Consider the following 19,275-nt stretch of genomic DNA (forward strand, 5'->3'; position numbering starts at 1 on the left):
TAATTTTAATGTATAGAATTTCTAGGTGCAGCCAAGGCGTCAAGGGGGTCCAGGTTGGGGGCCTTAGGATCTCGTCTTTGCTATTCGTAGACGACGTGGTGACCTCATCGGGGTGTGACTTTCAGTGTTTACTGGGGAAGTTTGCAGCTGAGTGTGAAGCTTCGGGGATGGGGTCTCAGCACTTCCAAATCTGAGGCCATGGTTCTTAGTCGGAAAAGGGTAGATTTCACCCTCCGAGTTGGGAGTGAGGTCTTGCCCCCCCAGGTAGAGGAGTTCAAGGATCACGGGGTCTTGTTCAGGAGTGAGGGAAGGTTGGTGCGCAAGGTGGACATGCAGATCAGCGCAGCGTCTGAAGTAAAGCGGTCGCTATACCGGACCGTTGTGGTGAAGAAAGAGCTGAGCCGGAAGGCAAAGCTCTCAATTTACCAGTTGATCTATGTTCCCACCCTCACCTGTGGTCATGGACTTTAGGTCGTGACTGAAAAAACGAAAGGCTGAAACGAGTTGCCTCTGTAGGGTGGTGGGACTCAACCTAAGCGATAGGGTGAGGACCTCCGTCATCTGGGAAGGGGTCAGAGCAGAGGCACTGCTCCTTCACAAGGAGAGGAGCCAGTTGAGGTGGCTTTGGCATTTAGTGGAGGGATTATGTCTCACAACTGGCCTGAGACTGTTGTCCCCACGACCTCCACCCAGATAAGCGGAAGAAAATGAATGGACAGATGGACATTATGATTTTATTCCCATTAAACTATGCCAGATTTTTCTAAATATTTTTTTGCTGTATTATTATGACTTTATTCTCAAAATTGTTAGATTCTTTTAAAAATTAACTTTTTCTTTTGTTACTACAATCAATCAATCAATCGATCAATCGATAGATGCTTTATGTCCATGTGCATGAGCCCAAACAACCGTCGTACAATTACATCATTTATACAGAAAAAAATACTTTATTTTGTGCAATTATTAGTTTTTTTCCTTGTATTATAAGATGTCTTTATTCTCATAAAGTTGTGTAAGATTTATTTTTAAAAAAATGACTTCTTTCTTGTATTTATAGGCAGAATCCTACTCATTTTCTGTACTGCTCTCTCCTCAGGGTGAGATCAATGGCCACCACGGTCTGGTCCCCTCCAACTTCCTGGAAGAAGTGCCTGACGACGTGGAGGTGTATCTGACCGATACGCCCTCCCACTTTCCCCCCGAGGAGCCCGCCAACCGGCTCCCCGCCGCCAACTCGGCCGCCCCCGTCCCGGAGGCCAAACGGGTACATCATCATCACCATCACCACCATCACCATCACCATCGCCGCTCTCAGCGCTAAGGCCCATCCATTCCTCCTTCTCCTCTCTCGTTCTCTTTCTCTTTCTTGATTTCCATCTTTGGCTTGCTTGTGTGTGTGTGTGTGTGTGTGTGCGTGTGTATGTCAACTAACAAGCTCCCTTGCTGCTCCGTCTGGGAAAAGGGGTCCAAAAAGACAAAAAAAAAGCAGTGTAACACCCTTTCTAAGTCTCAGAGAAAGGAAGAAGCAAAGCCTGACATGGACAGAGAGAGGCTCTGCGGTTCTTGCATGCTCATTAACTTCCATTTGTACCTCTTTGCACTCAAACACTCATTGTGTGTAATTATTGACAATAATGTCAAGCGCTAACTGTTAACAGCGAGCGAGCGAGCATGCCTTTTTCATAACAGATCCATTTTCTAATGTTGTGACTCCCCCGAAAAGAGGCTTTGTTTCTTTGGATGTATGTTGCACACACATCAATCTATTTTTCAGTGATATGTTTGAGGCCAAAATTAACGACTTATGCCGCACTGAGACATCCAAACTGTATTGTTACAATGGAACAATAAAAACCAAAAAAAAAAATTGGATATTAAAAAGCTTCCTTTGGCGCTATCGTGTTGTGTTGTTGTGTGTGTCAATGTTTTCATTGTGGTGCATTGTGGTGTGGGTTTTCTCTGATGGTGACTTCCGCTGCGCTACATTTTCTTCCTTTTTGTTTCCTCACCCCGCTTGGCCAAACTATTTCTAAAAAAAATAAAAAATAAAAACGGAGGACAAGTGTTCATTTCACGCCATCTGCCCTGCAGCAACTTGAGATACCAAACTAGCGGCTCTAATGCGCTCAAGCTTGAGCTCACAGATTTGTTGCATTGGTCACAAAAACACTGCAAACATGTCAAGTGGAAACGCATTAGAAGACAAGGTGGTATCTACGGTTGTTGTACTACTGTGTTCCCTGGTGGTGGCTTCCTCCGGCTGCGTCCAACGGCTTCCCCGATCAGTGTTTCTTCCTCCACGTGTGTGCCGTGTTTGCATCTTCTTGCTGTGCTGTCGATTCCAATACACAACAGCAGACAACAGTAAGGACTGTTTCCTCTTCTGTTTTCTCCCTTTCTATTCTATCATACTATTACAGGGGAAATCTGCAAAGTGGTGCAAAAAAAATATGTGCGTGAAGTAATGTCATTGCAAGATTTTAGCTCAGTGAGCCTGTCTTTTGCTTTTTTTTAAAACTTCCCCCCAGCAATGCAAACACAGAAGGGTACCAGCAAAGAAAAAAATTATGATAATCATAGAACCCAACATACAAAAAAACGACACAATTTTTCCCACAGCACACCCCAAAATTAGGGCTTTTATAAAACAAGTTGTATTATTCTGAGAAACAAACAAATCAAAGAATAAAGTTGCAATTTTTAGAAAATAACGTTGGGAAAAAGTTCTAAAAGTCAATATATTATGAGAATAAAGCCGTAATATTATGGGGAAAAGAAGAAAAGTTGAAATATTTGTACAAATAAAAAATAGCCAAAAAGTGTAACATAAGGTGAAAAAGTTCATACTAATAATTCGCTTTGTCACTGATCACACCAAGCTGAGATGCAGGCTGTTTTTTCTTTTTTTCCAATATCAAACATGTCCCAGCGTATTTACTGATGTGGGCTGTTTTTTCTTTTTTTTTCCAATATCAAACATGTCTCAGCATATTTACATGGGTTGGTTTAACAAACGTAAAAGCCGCCCCTGCATCCTTTGATTTTTCAGAATGGCGTACAAAATGTGAACACCCCTGTCTTAATGGAACAAAACAAATAAAACCAGGGATTTCCGATCATATCGGCCGTTAATATCGATGAGATATGGTATCAGTTTTTCTACGCGAGTGATGATGACAAGGTCAGAATGTCTACAGTGCGGAACTATATCCAACTTTTTTATGAATGTTTCACTTTCAATGACAGTGCCGTAATCCCTCGTTTATCACTGTTAATTGGTTCCAGACCCAACCGTGGTAAGTGAATTTCCATGAAGTAGGATTTCTTATTTATAAATGGAATACTTTTGTAGTTAGAGCATAGAAAACCTGTTTACCGCCTTCTAAATACAATTTTTTTTTACATTATTAGAGCCCTCATGACATGAAATAACACCCCTACAGTCACCTTTACACTCCTATTACCCAATATAGTAGGAAAACTGACTATTTTGGTAAGTGCAATGTCATAAAAAATCGAGGCAACATGTTTGCGAAAATGTTTGACGAAAACTGGGGTCTACGAAAACCGACATTTGACTGTATATGAAAAATTGGTACACTTCTCAAGTTGAATTTCCATGTATAGAACCAGTCAAAATCTGTGTCCAAACTTTTACTGGTACAGTACGTTGGCTGAGTAGCACAAAAGAAATAAAACCAAGAATTTCTGATAATATCGGCCAAGAATGTCAAGCTTTTATTGCAGGTTTCAATTGTCTCACGACAGTCACAATAATAATAATAATAACATAATAATCATCATCATAATAATAACACAGGTTACTGTTGTGGCCATAGCCCACATTAAGCTAAAACTCAACTCTGAATCCATGTCATCACTTCCTGTCTGCCACTGATTCTGCTCCCCTATGAGGTAAACTGTCTTAGATGTCGAGGGAAAGGCTTCTTGAGACGTCATCTGTACTTCTGTGAAGAAGGTGTCGGACGTCTCATCCGAAGAGCTTCGTCAGCGAACTAACAAGTGCTGGTAGCCTAGGCCTTAAATACAGTACGAGTGGGCGGAATTGGTGTGCCAATTGTCTTAGATGTCTTATTTTTTCTATTATATCTACTACATTGGGTGATACGGATGCAAAGGTGACTCTAGGGGTGTTGTTTCGTGTTTAGAGGGCTCTAATAATGTTAAAAAACGTATTTAGAAGGTCATACACTGGTTTTCTATGCCATAACTAAGAAAATATTCCTTTTATAAAGAAGGAATCGTACTTCATGGAAATTCAAGTCAAGTCTGGAAACAATTACCATAACCGCAATTAATGAGGGATTACTGTACACTCCAGTTTGGCCTTTGGATTGTAAATTTGTCATTTGCAGTGAATGTACAGTAATAGCTTGTTTATCACGGTTAATTGGTTCCTGAGTCGACCACAATAAGTGAATTTTTGATTTATAAATGGAATATTTTCTTAGTTAGAGCATAGAAAACCTGTTTACCACATTCTAAATAAGGGTTTTTACATTATTAGAGCCTTCTAGATGTAAAATAACACGCCTATTGTCAACTTTGCGCTCCTATTACCGAATATAGTAAAACAAGACATAATATAGACTCACATGTTAGCATTGGGAGAGTTTCTTGTTGTTGTTCCTCTTTTACTTCCTGTTTCTGTACAGTACTTCCTTGTCTGACCAGTGCAGAATACTACATATAGTATCATCACAACATCTTTGAATGCCTTATATTTGTATTTTACTTCAGTTTTAGCCAATTTTTCAGTTAGGCAAACAAAAAAAAAACAACTTAAAATTTGCATAAAAATGCATTTTTAAAAAAAAGCTGTAATCAACTACAGAACAGCGATGATTTGTGAATGAATAACAATAATAATATTTTCTCTGATACTCATTTGCTGTTTCACCTCAAATACCAACCAGTCACAAGTGACGGAAATGAAGTGGATTTAAAGTTTAAATGAATCCGTCAACACCAGTAGGTTACATTGACGAAGATCAGATCACACTTCCTTGAAGGTGTCGCTTCCCTCCCCCATCGCCTCTCTTCTTCTTCAGATTGCCACCGACCCCGCCGTCGACAACGCCGCCACGCCCGTCCGTGCGCCGTCCCCCATCGTTCGCCCCCTGCTGCCGGGCACCATGCGACCCCTCAGCCCCACCCGGGGAGCCCTCCACGTCCCCCTGGACTCCCGCGACGCTCAAGATTTGGCCAACAAGAAGAAGAAAGGACTCCTGTCCAAGGGGAAGAAGTTACTGAAGCGGCTGTCGCCTGCCAAGTAGACGATCTTCGATGTACAGTATCGCGCCACCACCCACGAACACGTGCGGATGTTTATTTGCAGGACTTATTATTCACGTCTTCTGTGATTCCAAAATCAATGACATTCTGTATCGTGCCAGTACATGAGAGAAGTGGACCACAAAAACGTGACTGTGATGTATTTTCCATCAAGAGATTGTTTTACGACGTGTATTTGAATCCATCACAGACACCAAACTACTGCCTGTTGAAAAGAATGCTTTCATCCGCGAGCGATGTAGGCTGCTTACACACAACAAGGCTTTATTTCGTGCAATATTGTATACAGGTGGTAGCATATCCTAAGTGGCAAAAAGAGCTTTTGGAGCCTCTCAGTGGCCTTTACCAAAACAACATCAATGTGACACACCTCTCTTAAGGTTGTCTTTTTTTCATCCTTGAAGCAGTTTGGTCCATAATGATTTGGATAACGACACAATTTCTTATCATTTTGTCTTCGAACACCACCACAATAGACTGGGATTTACCATATCGATGCAAGTATGAGACAGCGTTTCCGTCCCGAGAAGAGACTCGTCTTATATTTGGGGTCTATAGAAGCCACTCACAGCTTGAACAGCCAGTTAATATTTTAAATTTATTTGATTATTATTTTGTATTTTTTATGTTGTATGTTTAATTTAAATTTGTTTTTGTTTTTAATATTTTATTTTTTAAAACATTTATTTTGATCATTTTATTATTTGTTTTATTTATTATAAGTAATTCATAATTTATCATTATTTTTATTCTCTATTATTCTATTTTATGATTTGTTTATTTATTTATTTATTTATGTATTTATTAAGATAATGGTGATCAATGAAGTAGCGTCGTCACACAACTGCTGAGCAGCTGAGAAATAGCTTATCTTTTACTTTTTGCCATAAGTCCAAAAATAAGTGTCCAAAAATGAGCCTTGAAAAAAAAAAGGGGCTTGAAAAAGGGGTGATCGCCTTATACTCAGGCTCGTCTTATATGCTAATTGAAGGTTGTTTTCACAAAAATAAGGCAGACATCTTGAAGAAGTGGTTCTCAATTATTTTCTGTCAAGCTCCCCCCACCCCAGGGTACAGCCATCCGCCCCCAGATTAAAAAAAAAATGACGACCTAATAAGATTATTTATTTAACTGTACAAACCACTGTGTGAGTTGCTGGCACCAGCATCACGCCCCTCGCCCCGGTACCTGACCCACGCCCCCCAGGGGCTTCTGGGATGTGCGGCGGCTTGAGAAAAATAAAGAAAAGAACTTATTTTTATCTTTCAGATTTGATTCATGGTTGTGGATTTCCAAATGTTTTGGATTTTTTTTGCATTTGTTTGTGTCAGGTTGTCCCTCGTCCCGCAATCACCTCTTTACTGACCCCAGTGTCCTTATCAGAGTGTATTCATTCTTGTTTGGACATTCCGCCTGGGTCTATGTACACCACAAACACTATAATTGACTATATTTTGTGTAAACCCTGAAGTCTACTTACAAAATGAGGCAAAATGATGAAAGAAATTGCATCATTGTTGAAATATTTATGAACCAAATCGTTTTTTTTTTGTCAAAAGAAGGAGTGAAATGTTTAATTCAATGCAAAATGTCGTGTCTAATACTTGTTTTCAATGTCTTGCACCTTTCTTATCAGTTTTTTTTTTATTGCTTTGCTTTCCTGAAGGTGCGGCACCCATTTGTTGTCTCGTCATGTTAACAAACTAAAGGCCATGCTAAAAACCTCATAGAAAAATGGACAAATCAAAAGAGTTAGAGAAAAAATACAAACTTTTAATGTTTTTCTATCTGATATTTACAGTATGTACAGATGACATTTGTACTGTATTTACACAACAGAAGGACTACACCGTGTTACACAGCTTCTCAGTTCGTATTTCTTCTTTATTTCCGTGACATTTAAACTTAGTTTGACAAATAATTTGGATGGTACACTGCCTGGGAATATAAGGAGAAATGCAAACAACTTGTAAAAACCATCTGTTTTATACCCAATAATATATTTGAGGAAAGAAAATATGGCAGTCAGTTGATTATAAAATCAACAATAATCATCGCCAAATAATTACACTAAATTATTAACATCTAAAATATATGAAATTATATCATAAGGCGGATATTTCTCCTACAAAGTAAAGGTTTATTGTTTGTAATTGGATGTTATAAAAAAAATGTTTGAACTATTTACAAACTTTTGTTTTTAACTGTATTTTTTTTATGTATTTTATTTTATTTTTAGTTTAGTTAGATTTCAGTTCAGCCAGAAATATATCAGTCTATTCCTCACTCACAAGGTATAAACAGTATGGCTGTCATATATTGACTTGTGAGTGGATGTTTTTTGTCTCTTTTTTACTCCGATCCATTTGTAGATCATTTTTAAATGTTTCTACTTGATTTTACGACAGCCTTTTTTCCAGTGCACTGAGATTAAAAAAACAAACAACAAAACAAAACAACAAAATACTACATTTCCCATAGTGTCCTTTGAGATCAGATGTGTAGTTCACCGTATGTGCTATGTTTGTGAATCAAAAAAAGAAAAAATATCGGACAGTATTTATGGTGATTATGTGTGGGTGTGCACGTGAAAAAAAACTTTTATAACCAAATTAAAATTTCATATTTTCGAGGAAAACGTGTCTGGATTTATTTGTTGCCTAAAATTGCAGTACGCAATTTTACCACTTGATGACAGTCGAGCCCTTGCTGGTTTATGTGAACGCGTCATAATTCCAGTGTTCATTCAGGAACTAGAATGTCATTCAGTAAAGCACGGAACTCCGCCAAGGCAGCAGGGAATTGGTTGAGAACAAACATTTTAAACTCTGCACAAGTCTAACACTTATCGTTACGATTTAATCTCAGACAAAAAACAAGAATAATGCCAAGAACTACAAATTAAATTTAAAACAGTATTGTCAAAAAACAGGGTGCATTGAATGCAACAGCCAGCCAGAAAGCCTGCTAGCAAAACACAAATGGAGTTTCTGCTCTTTTTACCAAATGCTGCTAAGAAGACAACTTTTATTCAAGTGGAGACTGAGGCCAAACTGCAGCAAACTGTGGAACATAACACTGCAACATCCAGAGGGGAAACAAAGCAACAAGGTAATCTAGCTTTAGCAATGAGGGCCCATGAGTCGTTTACGTCACTCATACGGTATCTGCTTAATTGGAACCCCAGCTAACCTACAGTACGAACTAGTGATGTGCGATACTACTGATTTCGTTTCCAATTCGATACTGAATAAAACTGAGGCGGATATCGGCAATACCGATCCGATACCAATACTTTGCAAATTTGCCTATCTGGTAAATTTGAAAAAGTAGTGCATTTGATATCATAGCATAAAGAATACAAGCAATTTAATACATTTAGTAATGCAATAAATTATTAATTTAAATAAATTAATAATAATGTAAATACTAATATTAAATACTAATATTAAATTATTAATAATCCAAATTTGAATTTAAATGAGTTAACAATTAAATTTATTTAGTATTAATAATACATTAATATTTTGAATTTTAAATAAATTAATAATTTAATTAATTTAGTATTAATAATACATTCATATTTTAATTTAAATACATGTATAATTTTAGCATTAATTTTCAATTTCATTTATTTCAAACCCTGAAGTATATTGAGGTAGCAGGATGATTTACAATATAGTCAAGCTAACATCGAAAAACAGGACAAAATCATATCAAATATGTAAAAATGGTATTTTAAACAATAAAAAAAAGAAAACAAGTAAAATAATGAAAACATTAAAAAGAATGAAAACTTTATTCACAATTCCCACATGGCTCTGTTTACGACTGGTCAACGTTTAAACAGACAAGACAAGCGTTTCAGACGAACATTACCTCAAATAACTGAAGCTTTGAAATTCTGATATGAGAATCAATTTCAAAGCATGACGTATTGGAAGTATCGATATTTCAATATCAATCTGCACATCAACAGCACAAACTAGTATGGTACCTGATAGTACAGTACTCACTTTTGCCAATGGAAAAGTTCATTTGTTGTTAGTACAGTTTCAAATGTTTTGCATTCTAATTACTTGAAAGGCCACAAACATCTTTGAAGTGACTGATGGAAGCCGGATCTTTGAAGTGAAAAAGCAGTTGTTTGTTTTTCTGTAAAAGCCGCATGTGATTGGTCAAAATGTGTTTGTGTCGACACTGAGCATAAGGGGCAGGTCGGGGGTTACACACACATCACATCACATCCGTGAGAGAGCAGGAAAGGACATTGATCCAGAATTAGAGACTACATGCTGGAAACATGAGAAAAATGAGCAGCGGGAAACGAAAGCTGACACATTTTGTGTGTCTGAATGCCAGTCTTTGATCAAGATGAGCGGAAACTTACCTAGATGCTGCTTTGTCGTTTAGTTTTGCACATTTTAAAATATATCTTGTTGTGTATTGTTTTGTTGATGTTGTGTTGTTTCTGATGTTGTAAACAGTTGGACGTTTACAAATAATGCACATAATCAGATTGGACCTTTATGTCTAATTAAGATGGGTCTTTGTTTTTGTATTGTAAAATGTGTCGTTTGGAGCAATGCGTGACTGTAGATTTCTCTACGCGGTTCGCCTTTCGCGGATTCACTGTTTCGCGGATGAGTAAAAAAGTACAAAAGCGTATTTAGAAAGTCATAAACAGGTTTTCTATGCTCTTACTATGAAAATATTCCATTTATTAACATTGAATCATATAACAAAATTCATTTAATGTGGTCGGGTTTGGAACCAATTAACCGCTATTAATGAGGGACGACTGAACAGTAATCCCTTGTTTTATTATGGTTAATTGATTCCAGACCCGACCGTGATAGGTGAATTTCCATGAAGTAGGATTCCTTATATATAAATGGAATAAATGGAATATTTTCATAGTTGGAGCATAGAAAACCTGTTTACGACCTCCTAAATACTTTTTTTTTTAACATCATTAGAGCACTCTAGACATGAAATAACACCCCTATAGTCACCTTTACACTCCTTTACATCTTTATTCTTTTATTGTTCATTGTTTACACCACATAAATAAGACTTGCTCGTATGTGTTGCTGCCAATGTGTTCTGATGCTAGGTCTTGTCTGGTCCTTGTCTCACGCAACAGTGACACCTAGTGAGCAGTGTCGAATATTACATACTATCACAACGTCTTTCAATGTGTCTTCTGAATGCCTTATACTGTATTTGTATTTTACTTCATTTTGGGTTTTTTATGCTTGAAAATTATTAATTTTGGCAAAAATGTGTAACATTTGCTTATATGTATATGCATATTTTCTGACTATTAATAGTACTGTATATTCAACCACCAAACACCGTGATAACATATTTGGAAAAATAGTGATAGAGTGAAGCCACCAAATTTGAAGGGCTGATGATGGAGATGATGATGGAGTTTTTTGTTTTTTTTTAATGTGTGGCAAAGCCTGCCTTTTTTTAAATTATTTTTTTTACAAAAGTGGTGGGCGTATACATGGGCTGAGCTCATTTACATACAGTATGTGTTCAATCTACATGAGTAAATGCAAAATTGGGAAAAAATGCACAAGCAGCATTTAAAAAAAAAAAAAGACAATTTATGGTAACGAGGGAAAGGCTTCTTGAGACAGCATCTTTACTTCTGTGAAGAAGGTGTCGGACGTTTCGCTCCTCATCCGAAGAGCTTCGTCAGCGAACTAACAAGTGCTGGTAGCCTAGGCCTTAAATACAGTATGAGGGGGCGGAATTGGTGTGCCAACACCCTCCTCCTATTGGTTCCTTACACTAAGACTGGGCGGAGTTGTGGTATAATCCTCTCCTGCCATTAGCACCGCCAATCAAAGGGAAGTGTAGCTCCCTGTAGTTGGGTATGAACGACTCTGATACTGGCTCGTTAGCATCTATTGTTCTGGCTCGGCCCTGGCTCCACCTCATTTGCAAGACTAAGAGCTGTGGGTTTTGGTCTCAGTAACCTGCTGAACACAGGGTCCAAATTAAACCTCAAACCACCATTCCAATTCAATGATGGGTTCTGTTGTTTGACAAAAATAGCTTCCTTTACTCCTCTTTCAAACCATCTGTTTTCTTTGGCCAAAATCTTTACCTCGCTGTCCTCAAAAGAGTCATTGGTTGCTTTAAGGTGTAGATGTACTGCTGATTGAGGACCACTAGAATTGTCCCTGCGATGTTGATAAAGCCTTTTTTGGAGCATTTGCTTAGTTTCCCCAATGTAGTGCTCTTTGCATTCCTCATCTTTACAGTGGATGGAATAGACCACATTGCTCTGTTTTTGGTTTGGAGCCTTGTCTTTAGGGGGCATTTAGGGGGCGGGCACTTGGCAGGGTGTGGTGACTTATGAGCGCCACACATGGGTGGCGACATCACCTCTACTCCATTCATTCTCAATGGTACCTGCACGATAGGGCGATTTTCGCCAGTCACCGTCTAGCCAAGTGACACGGGAAATTCATGCGTGTGAAAGTTTGTGCTCGTGCATGTCATCGTACACACTCTGGCTTGTGACGCCATTCCAGAAAGTTGAAAAATGTTCAACTTTTTATCGCTGTCGCCCAGACGGGGACCAATCAGCGGGAGTTTCATTGATCGACCAATGAGCGGACAGGATGCTAATCAGTACACTATACTTGCCGTGTCAAATTCCCTGGAGCTGTTTGACATTTCTGAAAAAAGAAAATAGCGATATCAAGAAAAAAGCAGAGGCTTGGGAACTCGTTGGCACCAGAGTAAACATATCGGGTAAGTTTACATTTATGGAAGTTTATCTTCAATACTAGCAAAATCCGGTACTAGCAAGAGTACTTGGTCAACACCGGCCGCTTTTTCTCCTCTGAACAACTTGGATACCGCCAAATTCCTTCCACCTCTGACAACCAATCACAACCATGCGAGACTGGTACTATTCCCTCTGGATGTGAACACGCCGCTCACCAGTGTAGCTGGTCACAGTCGCTCGTCGCCTACCGTGTGCAGGGTTTGCTACGCGTTGGCAATGAGTTCCGCCAATAGCAGTTGTCTGTCGCCTCCCGTGTGTGGCGCCCGTTATCGTGGCTCGCGATGTGATCATCGGTCGGGCGGCGGCTAATGTAGCGCCCGTGTGTGTGCGGGAGGCGACAAACAGCCGTGACCGGCGAAACCCACCGCTAACGCGCAGCAAACCACGCACATGGGAGGAGATTAGCGGTTGTGACCAGCGGCACCGGCGAGTGACGCACGCACATCCAGTCCGAATTGTATGAGTCTCCCATGGTTTAGATTGGCTGTCAGATGTAGGAAAGGGAATTTGGGAATATCAAAGTAGTTCAGTGGAGGAAAAGCAGCCGGTGTTGACAATTCGCTCTGGATGTGAATGCGTCGCCCACCGCTGGTGCAGCCGACCACAGCCGCCCGTCGCCTCCCGTGTGTGGCGCCCATAAGGAGGATAGCCCGAAAAGTGATTGGATACTTCAGACTGCCTTTGGGTCCTGCTGCAGCGCAATCAAGCTGATCTCACATCCAAATTCTCCTTAAAGAAGGCGCCTGATCCTCTAAGTTTCACCAGTGATTTAGAAAAGTATGTCAAATATGTTATTGTCTAAATGTTATGGTTCCCCATTCATATCATACAGCCCAGGGGTCACCAACGTGCATCGCCTCCCAGGCAGCCTCCCATGACCACATGGGGCGCCTGCAAGCCTGCTTTTCATGCTGGTTGTCGGTTAATAAAAACACTAGAAAGAAATGCATTCTGAAATAGAAAATGTGAGTTATGGATACCAGAATCTGTTAATGTTCTGGTAAAACAAGCATATTCGCTTTGTTTGGGTTGAAATACTGTATGTTTACTTTTCTTAATGAGGGTCTCCCAATCTGCATTCCAGAAAAAAGAATAAATCATCATTCCAGTTGTGTTTGAATGTGGACCACGTGATAGCAATAGTAATCATTTTACGGAATAAATTCACCCTCTGGCGGGGAGTCATGTTCATCATTTGTGAGATCAAATTGAAAATGACTCGTGGCGACGCCACTGATCCCTTTGACCCCGGTGTGCATTTAATTTGCTCGCAGCGCTTCCTCCACAGGCGATGTGGAACCACGTGGCTGACGTTAATCTGACACACTGCACACATGTTGGCTGATTCCAGCCATGGGAACAGTCGTCCTGTCTGCTGCCACACTTTGTCATCCCATGCGACAAGGAAGCCCTTTTTAAGGATAACACAACATTTTGTTTGCAATGAGAGGAAATTACCATATTTAATATAAATATTTTTTTCCCTACATCTGCAGACAAAATGCTCAACTTTCTCTTGCGGTGCATGTCTCCATTGCTGATGGTTGCTGTGCTTACAGCTGCGACACAGGGTGAGTTTTGCATTTTGTTTGCATATATGCAGCTATGTGTTGCGCTTCCACAGTCAATTAGACACATTCAGTTTACATATTGTCAATTTCAGACCAACATAATGTTTATTATGCCTGCAAATGTACTGGTTTTTGGTCAATATTAAAAAAATGTTTCTCCGGAAGTAGTTCATTGACCACCGTAAGTTGGTAATAATTTAATTATACTTTATAATAATGGTAAAATGCACAGCATACATGTACTACAGTTTGTACATGCTGACGTCTTTATGCTTCACTGATAATGTTTTTTCGCCAAGCATCGAGATTTCGCACTTTGTTTGGTGTTCCGAGAATGAACGCGTCTTGGTTGGCTACATTAGCATTAGATTTGACGGTCAATCCGGCCTCAAAAGACGTCAATATATGATGGTGAGTCGTGATTGGAATTACCACAGGCAAGCAGTATGGCGAAACGCCTTCTGGAGCATGATAGCCTCTAGCGCTAGCCTGACGACCAGGCTAAAGGCTACACTGTGATCCGATCCCATCTGTTCATGGATCATCTTACATTATCGTTCATTAGTGGTGAGTAGCTATACATTTTATACATTTTATACTTTAAATGTGTGTAATAAGTGTGTGAGGCATCTTTAGGGATTAAACCTGGATTGTGTGGCGAGTGGAAAAATGGCAATTGAAGAGAGAAGGGCAGGGTTCTGGAGATGACTCTAATCTAATATTACAACATTTTTATTGAGAATGTTGATCCGTAATTGGAGAACGTCAACGTCAAGCTTTTTATGGACATGTCATATGGCTTTCATTCATATTTAAAATAATGCAAGCCTAGAAAGTAAATTAGAATAATTTTTAAGATTTTTCTCAATATTCCCTCCACCAGGTGTTGAAAGCCAACAGGTTCCAACAGATCCAGAGCCCACAGCTCCACTTCCTGTTTATCCTGCAGTCAGCTTCCAGGTGCTCAATGTAGACCATGTCCTTCTGAGGCAGGACAGTCCTGGGTCGCAGAGGAACTCCAGCATTAAGGCTCACACCCAGACGTTCCTCATCACTGATCCTGGTCCTGGACTTCTCCAGCCAGCTCTCAACGCGTCATATGGTCCACTGACCGTGGACGCCCCCATTGCACCAGACCTGCTCCTTAGCGGCCGCAAAATCTTGCCGGTCATTTTAAGCCGCCAGGTGCGCTCCTCATCACCGGTTGTTAAGATCCTCTTCCACATGCCTGGAGAAGCTGAGGTCAGGATGATGTCCGGTGAGGACGAGATGAGAAAGGAAAAGGACCAAGCTCATTGTGTGACGGCATATGCTTTTTGGGGGACGCGGGAAGTGCGCGGGGCATGCCTGGTTTCTCACGGTGGCTTCTGTGTGGCGCAGCTAAAACCCGAACCAGCATGGTTCAACTCGTCCACTCAACCCGGCAGCTCCAGCAAAGAGACAGAAAGAGCCACCTCCATAAAGGGGCTCCAGGGGAACCTTGTGGAGGTCTACTTCCAGAGTCGAAGGGATCGGACGGGACAGTGTGTGCCTCAGGATAGCCTGCAACGATTTGGGAGAGGCGGGGCTCGTGATGGGACAGGGACGCCGATGAGGAGGATAGGAAGCGTGAACCTCCTTAAAAGCCCACCTGGGAACCCCACCTTTTTTCGCCTAAGGCTAGGGGGTGCTGTGGTGATCCAGACTTCCTCCAAGCCCCTGAAGACTAACGATACGGCGACTTTTAACGTCTTCCTGGCAAGCACCTCTACCTTGGAAAGCTTCACACTCAGGTAAGAGATTATTTTATCAAAAGTAAACTAACACAGATGCAAAATGTTTTAAGTCAAGTTTTCATTGCAAATCATAAAAGAAAGAGGAACATTGAACTTCGCTAGCCCTTCTTTGGCAGCTAATCACTCTCTCCAGCGCTGGCATTGTAATTGCTTGTATCTTCTCCTGTTTGCAGTAAATTGTAAACTGTCCTTGAGACTCCTAGGCTACGTTCACACGGCAGGGTATGATGCCCAATTCGATAAAAAAAAAATATATATATATATTAAATCCAATTTTTTTATGTGGTTGTTCATATTGAAATATTGAAATGTGAACGCAAAACGTTCAGGGAGTGACATGCATGCTCAAAAGCACGACGTCGCACGCACTGCCTTGTGTTCACGGAAGTAAAGATTGCTGCAGTGTGTGTGTTCATACTGACATGAAAAAATCAGATACAGGTCACATGTGAGAAAAAAAAAATGGAACAGACCTGCGGTGTGAACATAGCCATAGACTCATCTCACAGCTGTTAGAAAAAAAGAATATGGGTGGACTATTGCCTTGTAAAAGGGTCGGTCCCAACCTCCATCGGCTGCAGATTCTTTTGATCTTTGGTCTGCCAGAACTTGAAAAGGCTGAGAAGACAGTAGAGGACGTTCATCAAAGCAACTCCAAAGTAGCTTTTTGTGAGTTTATTTCACACTTCAACTATTTATAGGAGTGTGTCGTGTTAGTGTGATAAGCTTAAGTGAAAGAGGACTGGAGGATCAAAGAGGATGACGCCTCAGTCTCAACATTGCTCAATGCAAAGGTAAATAACAACCAGTATTCCCATCTACAGCGAAACTTACAACCAACAAGTCACTCCCCACCAGCCGTTTGAAAGACGTGTATCATGTACCCTGAAAGCTTTGATGACTAGTACAGTCATGTGGTGGCGGTGTCCTCCATCAACCAGGAAGTAGCATGCTCACTAACAACAATGGTTAGTTACAATAAACATACTATAAAGGTTCTGTACTGTTCATGTCTTTGTCATTACTGTCAACACTTGCATTTGAAAACACAGTGGAATCTCGGTTGGAGTGATTTGAGTGATTTTCAGTACGTTAAAAATGTATATCAAAATTTTACGTCCATTTTATGGTTAGTGTACAATATGGCACGCGTCTTGTCATGTTATTAATGCGCTGCGTGAGTTATTTTTTTCTTTAATTCAATGCAATTCAATAGTGTTTTTCACCTTCCTTATCAAAATCCTGGCACTTCAAACTTTCTTTGACTCCATTTTGGGTTATGGGGGTGAGAAGCATTATTGAAATTCAGAAATAACTGGAAGGTGGTGTCCATGTGGTGTCTCGCTGCCACGTTGTGTCTTTGGGAACATTCACATCAAAATCACATCTTCAGTGAACGTAAAAGTTACCTTAAACGTTAATTTATTCCTTTTGTTTATCATTTATATGTATTTACAGTTCCCTCGCTCTATCGTGGTTCACCTTTTGCAGATTTGCTGTATCGCAATTTTTTTAGTGCTTTTTTTATTTATTTTTTTTTTTACAGCGTATGAACGCTGTTACAGGCCGAGCCTGGCCTTTTAAGAAGATTTGCATTGTGGGAAATTGAGTGTCTCTCTTCCCTCTTTCGTCTGTCTGCACCGCCTGTTGTCTTCTGCGTCCCCACCGGTTGTAGACCATTGTCATTCAGTCTCCTTTGTACCGTCCTGCCGTGTCTCCTGTGCTTGCTTGCTAGCTTGCAGTCTTTGTATGTTTGCAAGTTTCTGCCTGATAAAAAACCCACAATGTCGACCAAACGTTCTGTGCCCAAAAGGCAGAGAAGGATGCTAACAATTGCACAAAGGGCTTGACTTCTGGACATGCTGAAGGAATGTCGAAGTTACGTGGCTGTACGGCGACATTACGGAATACTGTAAATGACTCTTCGGTTCGAAGGAGGAGGACTGCTACAGGAGAAGTAATGCAGGAATATGTTTTAACAAGGATGCAAAAATGGGCCAGGATGAATAGGAGTGAAATACGCTTACGCTTGTCACTTAATAATTTTTATGTCTTGTGTCGTAGGTTGAGCATTAAAATTCAAACGAAGATTTGAACTTTTTTGAGAGTGTTTAAACAAGAGAGAAATGTGAGAAAATGTCATTGCCTGTCTGAGAAAAGTGTATAAAGTGTATGTTGATATAATATATAATATATATAATAACCCACATATATAATAATTGTAAAAAAATGAAGTTGGCTACTTTGCGGATTTCACTTATTACGGGCTATTTTGGGAACATATACCCCGCGATCAACGAGGGAACACAGTGTATGCATTTGGAATTTTTTACCACATGCAAAATTATAATTGTAAAACAAGAAAAAACATGTTTTGTGTTAACATTCTGTAACAGGTTAATTGGATTTACATTATTTTTTATGGGACAAATTTATTAGGTTAGCATTGGACCTTCTGGAACAAATTAGTGACACAAACCAAGGTTCTACTGTCAGGGAAATATTCTGGACAATAAGAAAATGACCCGACTACCCAATGCCAACAAGCTGCCCTACTGTCCTTGAAGGCTGCTGTTCCTCAAGCGTGGATACCATCACCAACGTCAGAGGATTGTTATTTTATTGGATTAAAAGGTAACATACGGGAAATTTAAGGCAAACTGTTTAAACGGGATAGAAAACGGGAGGTTGACAGGCATGATCTTTGCAAGGGGTGGACTTACAAAATCAGCAGAGGATCAAATACTTATTTTCCCCACTGTATAGATATAGTACCCCCCAATGCCAAGAGATGATATTTTGGAACAGCTCCATTAAACACACTCAAAACAGGCTCAATGTTTGGAGACTGTGAAATACTTTGAACGTTTCCAACATGAACAGAAGGTAGAACTCAGCAGTCGCTTAGTCAGTAAGGATTTGGCTTTGTAGCTGGAGGTTCACAGGTTTTTGGGGGTGTTTTGAGAACTTTTCAGTTATTTTTTGAGAACGTTTTACCATAAGGCTGGACATGATTGGGTGATGATTCACTGGCTTTCATAGCTTGAACGATTCCTCTGGGGCTTTGACTCCAGGAATAATGTATGCAATGTCATGTACAATCGTCCCTCGCCACTCTGTGGTTCAAATTACGCGGCTTCACTTTATCACGTTTTTTCAAAATAAATGAACTAATAATTATTGCTGTTTTGTGGTCGTAAAAAAATGCAATGTTTAATCAAATTAAGTATTATTGACCTAAATTAGTGGTTAGCACGTTGGCCAATACAGGAATAGCCTGGAGATTGGGAAGACCTGGGTTCGATTCTCCCCTGGGCGGAGTTTGCATGTTCTCCCCGTGTGCGCGTGGGTTTTCTCCGGGTACTCCGGCTTCCTCCCACATTCCAAAAACATGCAGGTGAGGTTAATTGGCGACTCTAAATTGCCCATAGGTATGAATGTGAGTGTGAATGGTTGTTTGTCTATATGTGCCCTGCGATTGGCTGGCGACCAGTCCAGGGTGTACCCTGCCTGTCGCCCGAAGTCAGCTGGGATAGGCTCCAGCATGCCCCTGTGACCCTAATGAGGATGAAGCGGTATAGAAAATGGATGGATGGATGACCTAAATTATGCATTTTCAAGCATACAAATTGCTAAATGAGCGAAGATACAAATATAATATATAAAATATAAGGCATTCAGAAGACGCAATCAAAGACGTGATATGTAGTATTTTACACTGGTGTCAGTAATGTTACATTTGGGTTGGTTTAATTTTATTTGAACATGCATAAAGATTACAGTGGAATACATCTCA

General features: G+C 40.2%; 2 protein-coding genes across 3 annotated transcripts in view; both read left to right on the forward strand.

The window, feature by feature from the left end:
* rimbp2a (RIMS binding protein 2a) overlaps positions 1-7,946 on the forward strand; it is a 91,417-nt gene extending 83,471 nt beyond the window's left edge. Inside the window, exons 25-26 of the mRNA XM_054756354.1 lie at positions 1,100-1,267; positions 5,076-7,946. Of these exons, the coding sequence (XP_054612329.1) occupies positions 1,100-1,267; positions 5,076-5,300 (393 nt within the window). The 3' untranslated portion in view covers positions 5,301-7,946. The remainder of the gene's footprint in view (positions 1-1,099; positions 1,268-5,075) is intronic.
* Positions 7,947-8,177: 231 nt separating this feature from the next.
* Positions 8,178-19,275, forward strand: part of LOC129170486 (transmembrane protein 132D-like) — a 39,880-nt gene continuing 28,782 nt past the window's right edge. For both annotated transcript variants that reach the window (XM_054758139.1, XM_054758140.1), the window contains exons 1-3: positions 8,178-8,430; positions 13,630-13,704; positions 14,588-15,476. In XM_054758139.1, the coding sequence (XP_054614114.1) occupies positions 8,262-8,430; positions 13,630-13,704; positions 14,588-15,476 (1,133 nt within the window). In that variant the 5' untranslated portion in view covers positions 8,178-8,261. The remainder of the gene's footprint in view (positions 8,431-13,629; positions 13,705-14,587; positions 15,477-19,275) is intronic.

This window comes from Dunckerocampus dactyliophorus, chromosome 17 (assembly GCF_027744805.1).
Source record: "Dunckerocampus dactyliophorus isolate RoL2022-P2 chromosome 17, RoL_Ddac_1.1, whole genome shotgun sequence".
Classification (NCBI taxonomy): Eukaryota; Metazoa; Chordata; class Actinopteri; order Syngnathiformes; family Syngnathidae; genus Dunckerocampus; species Dunckerocampus dactyliophorus.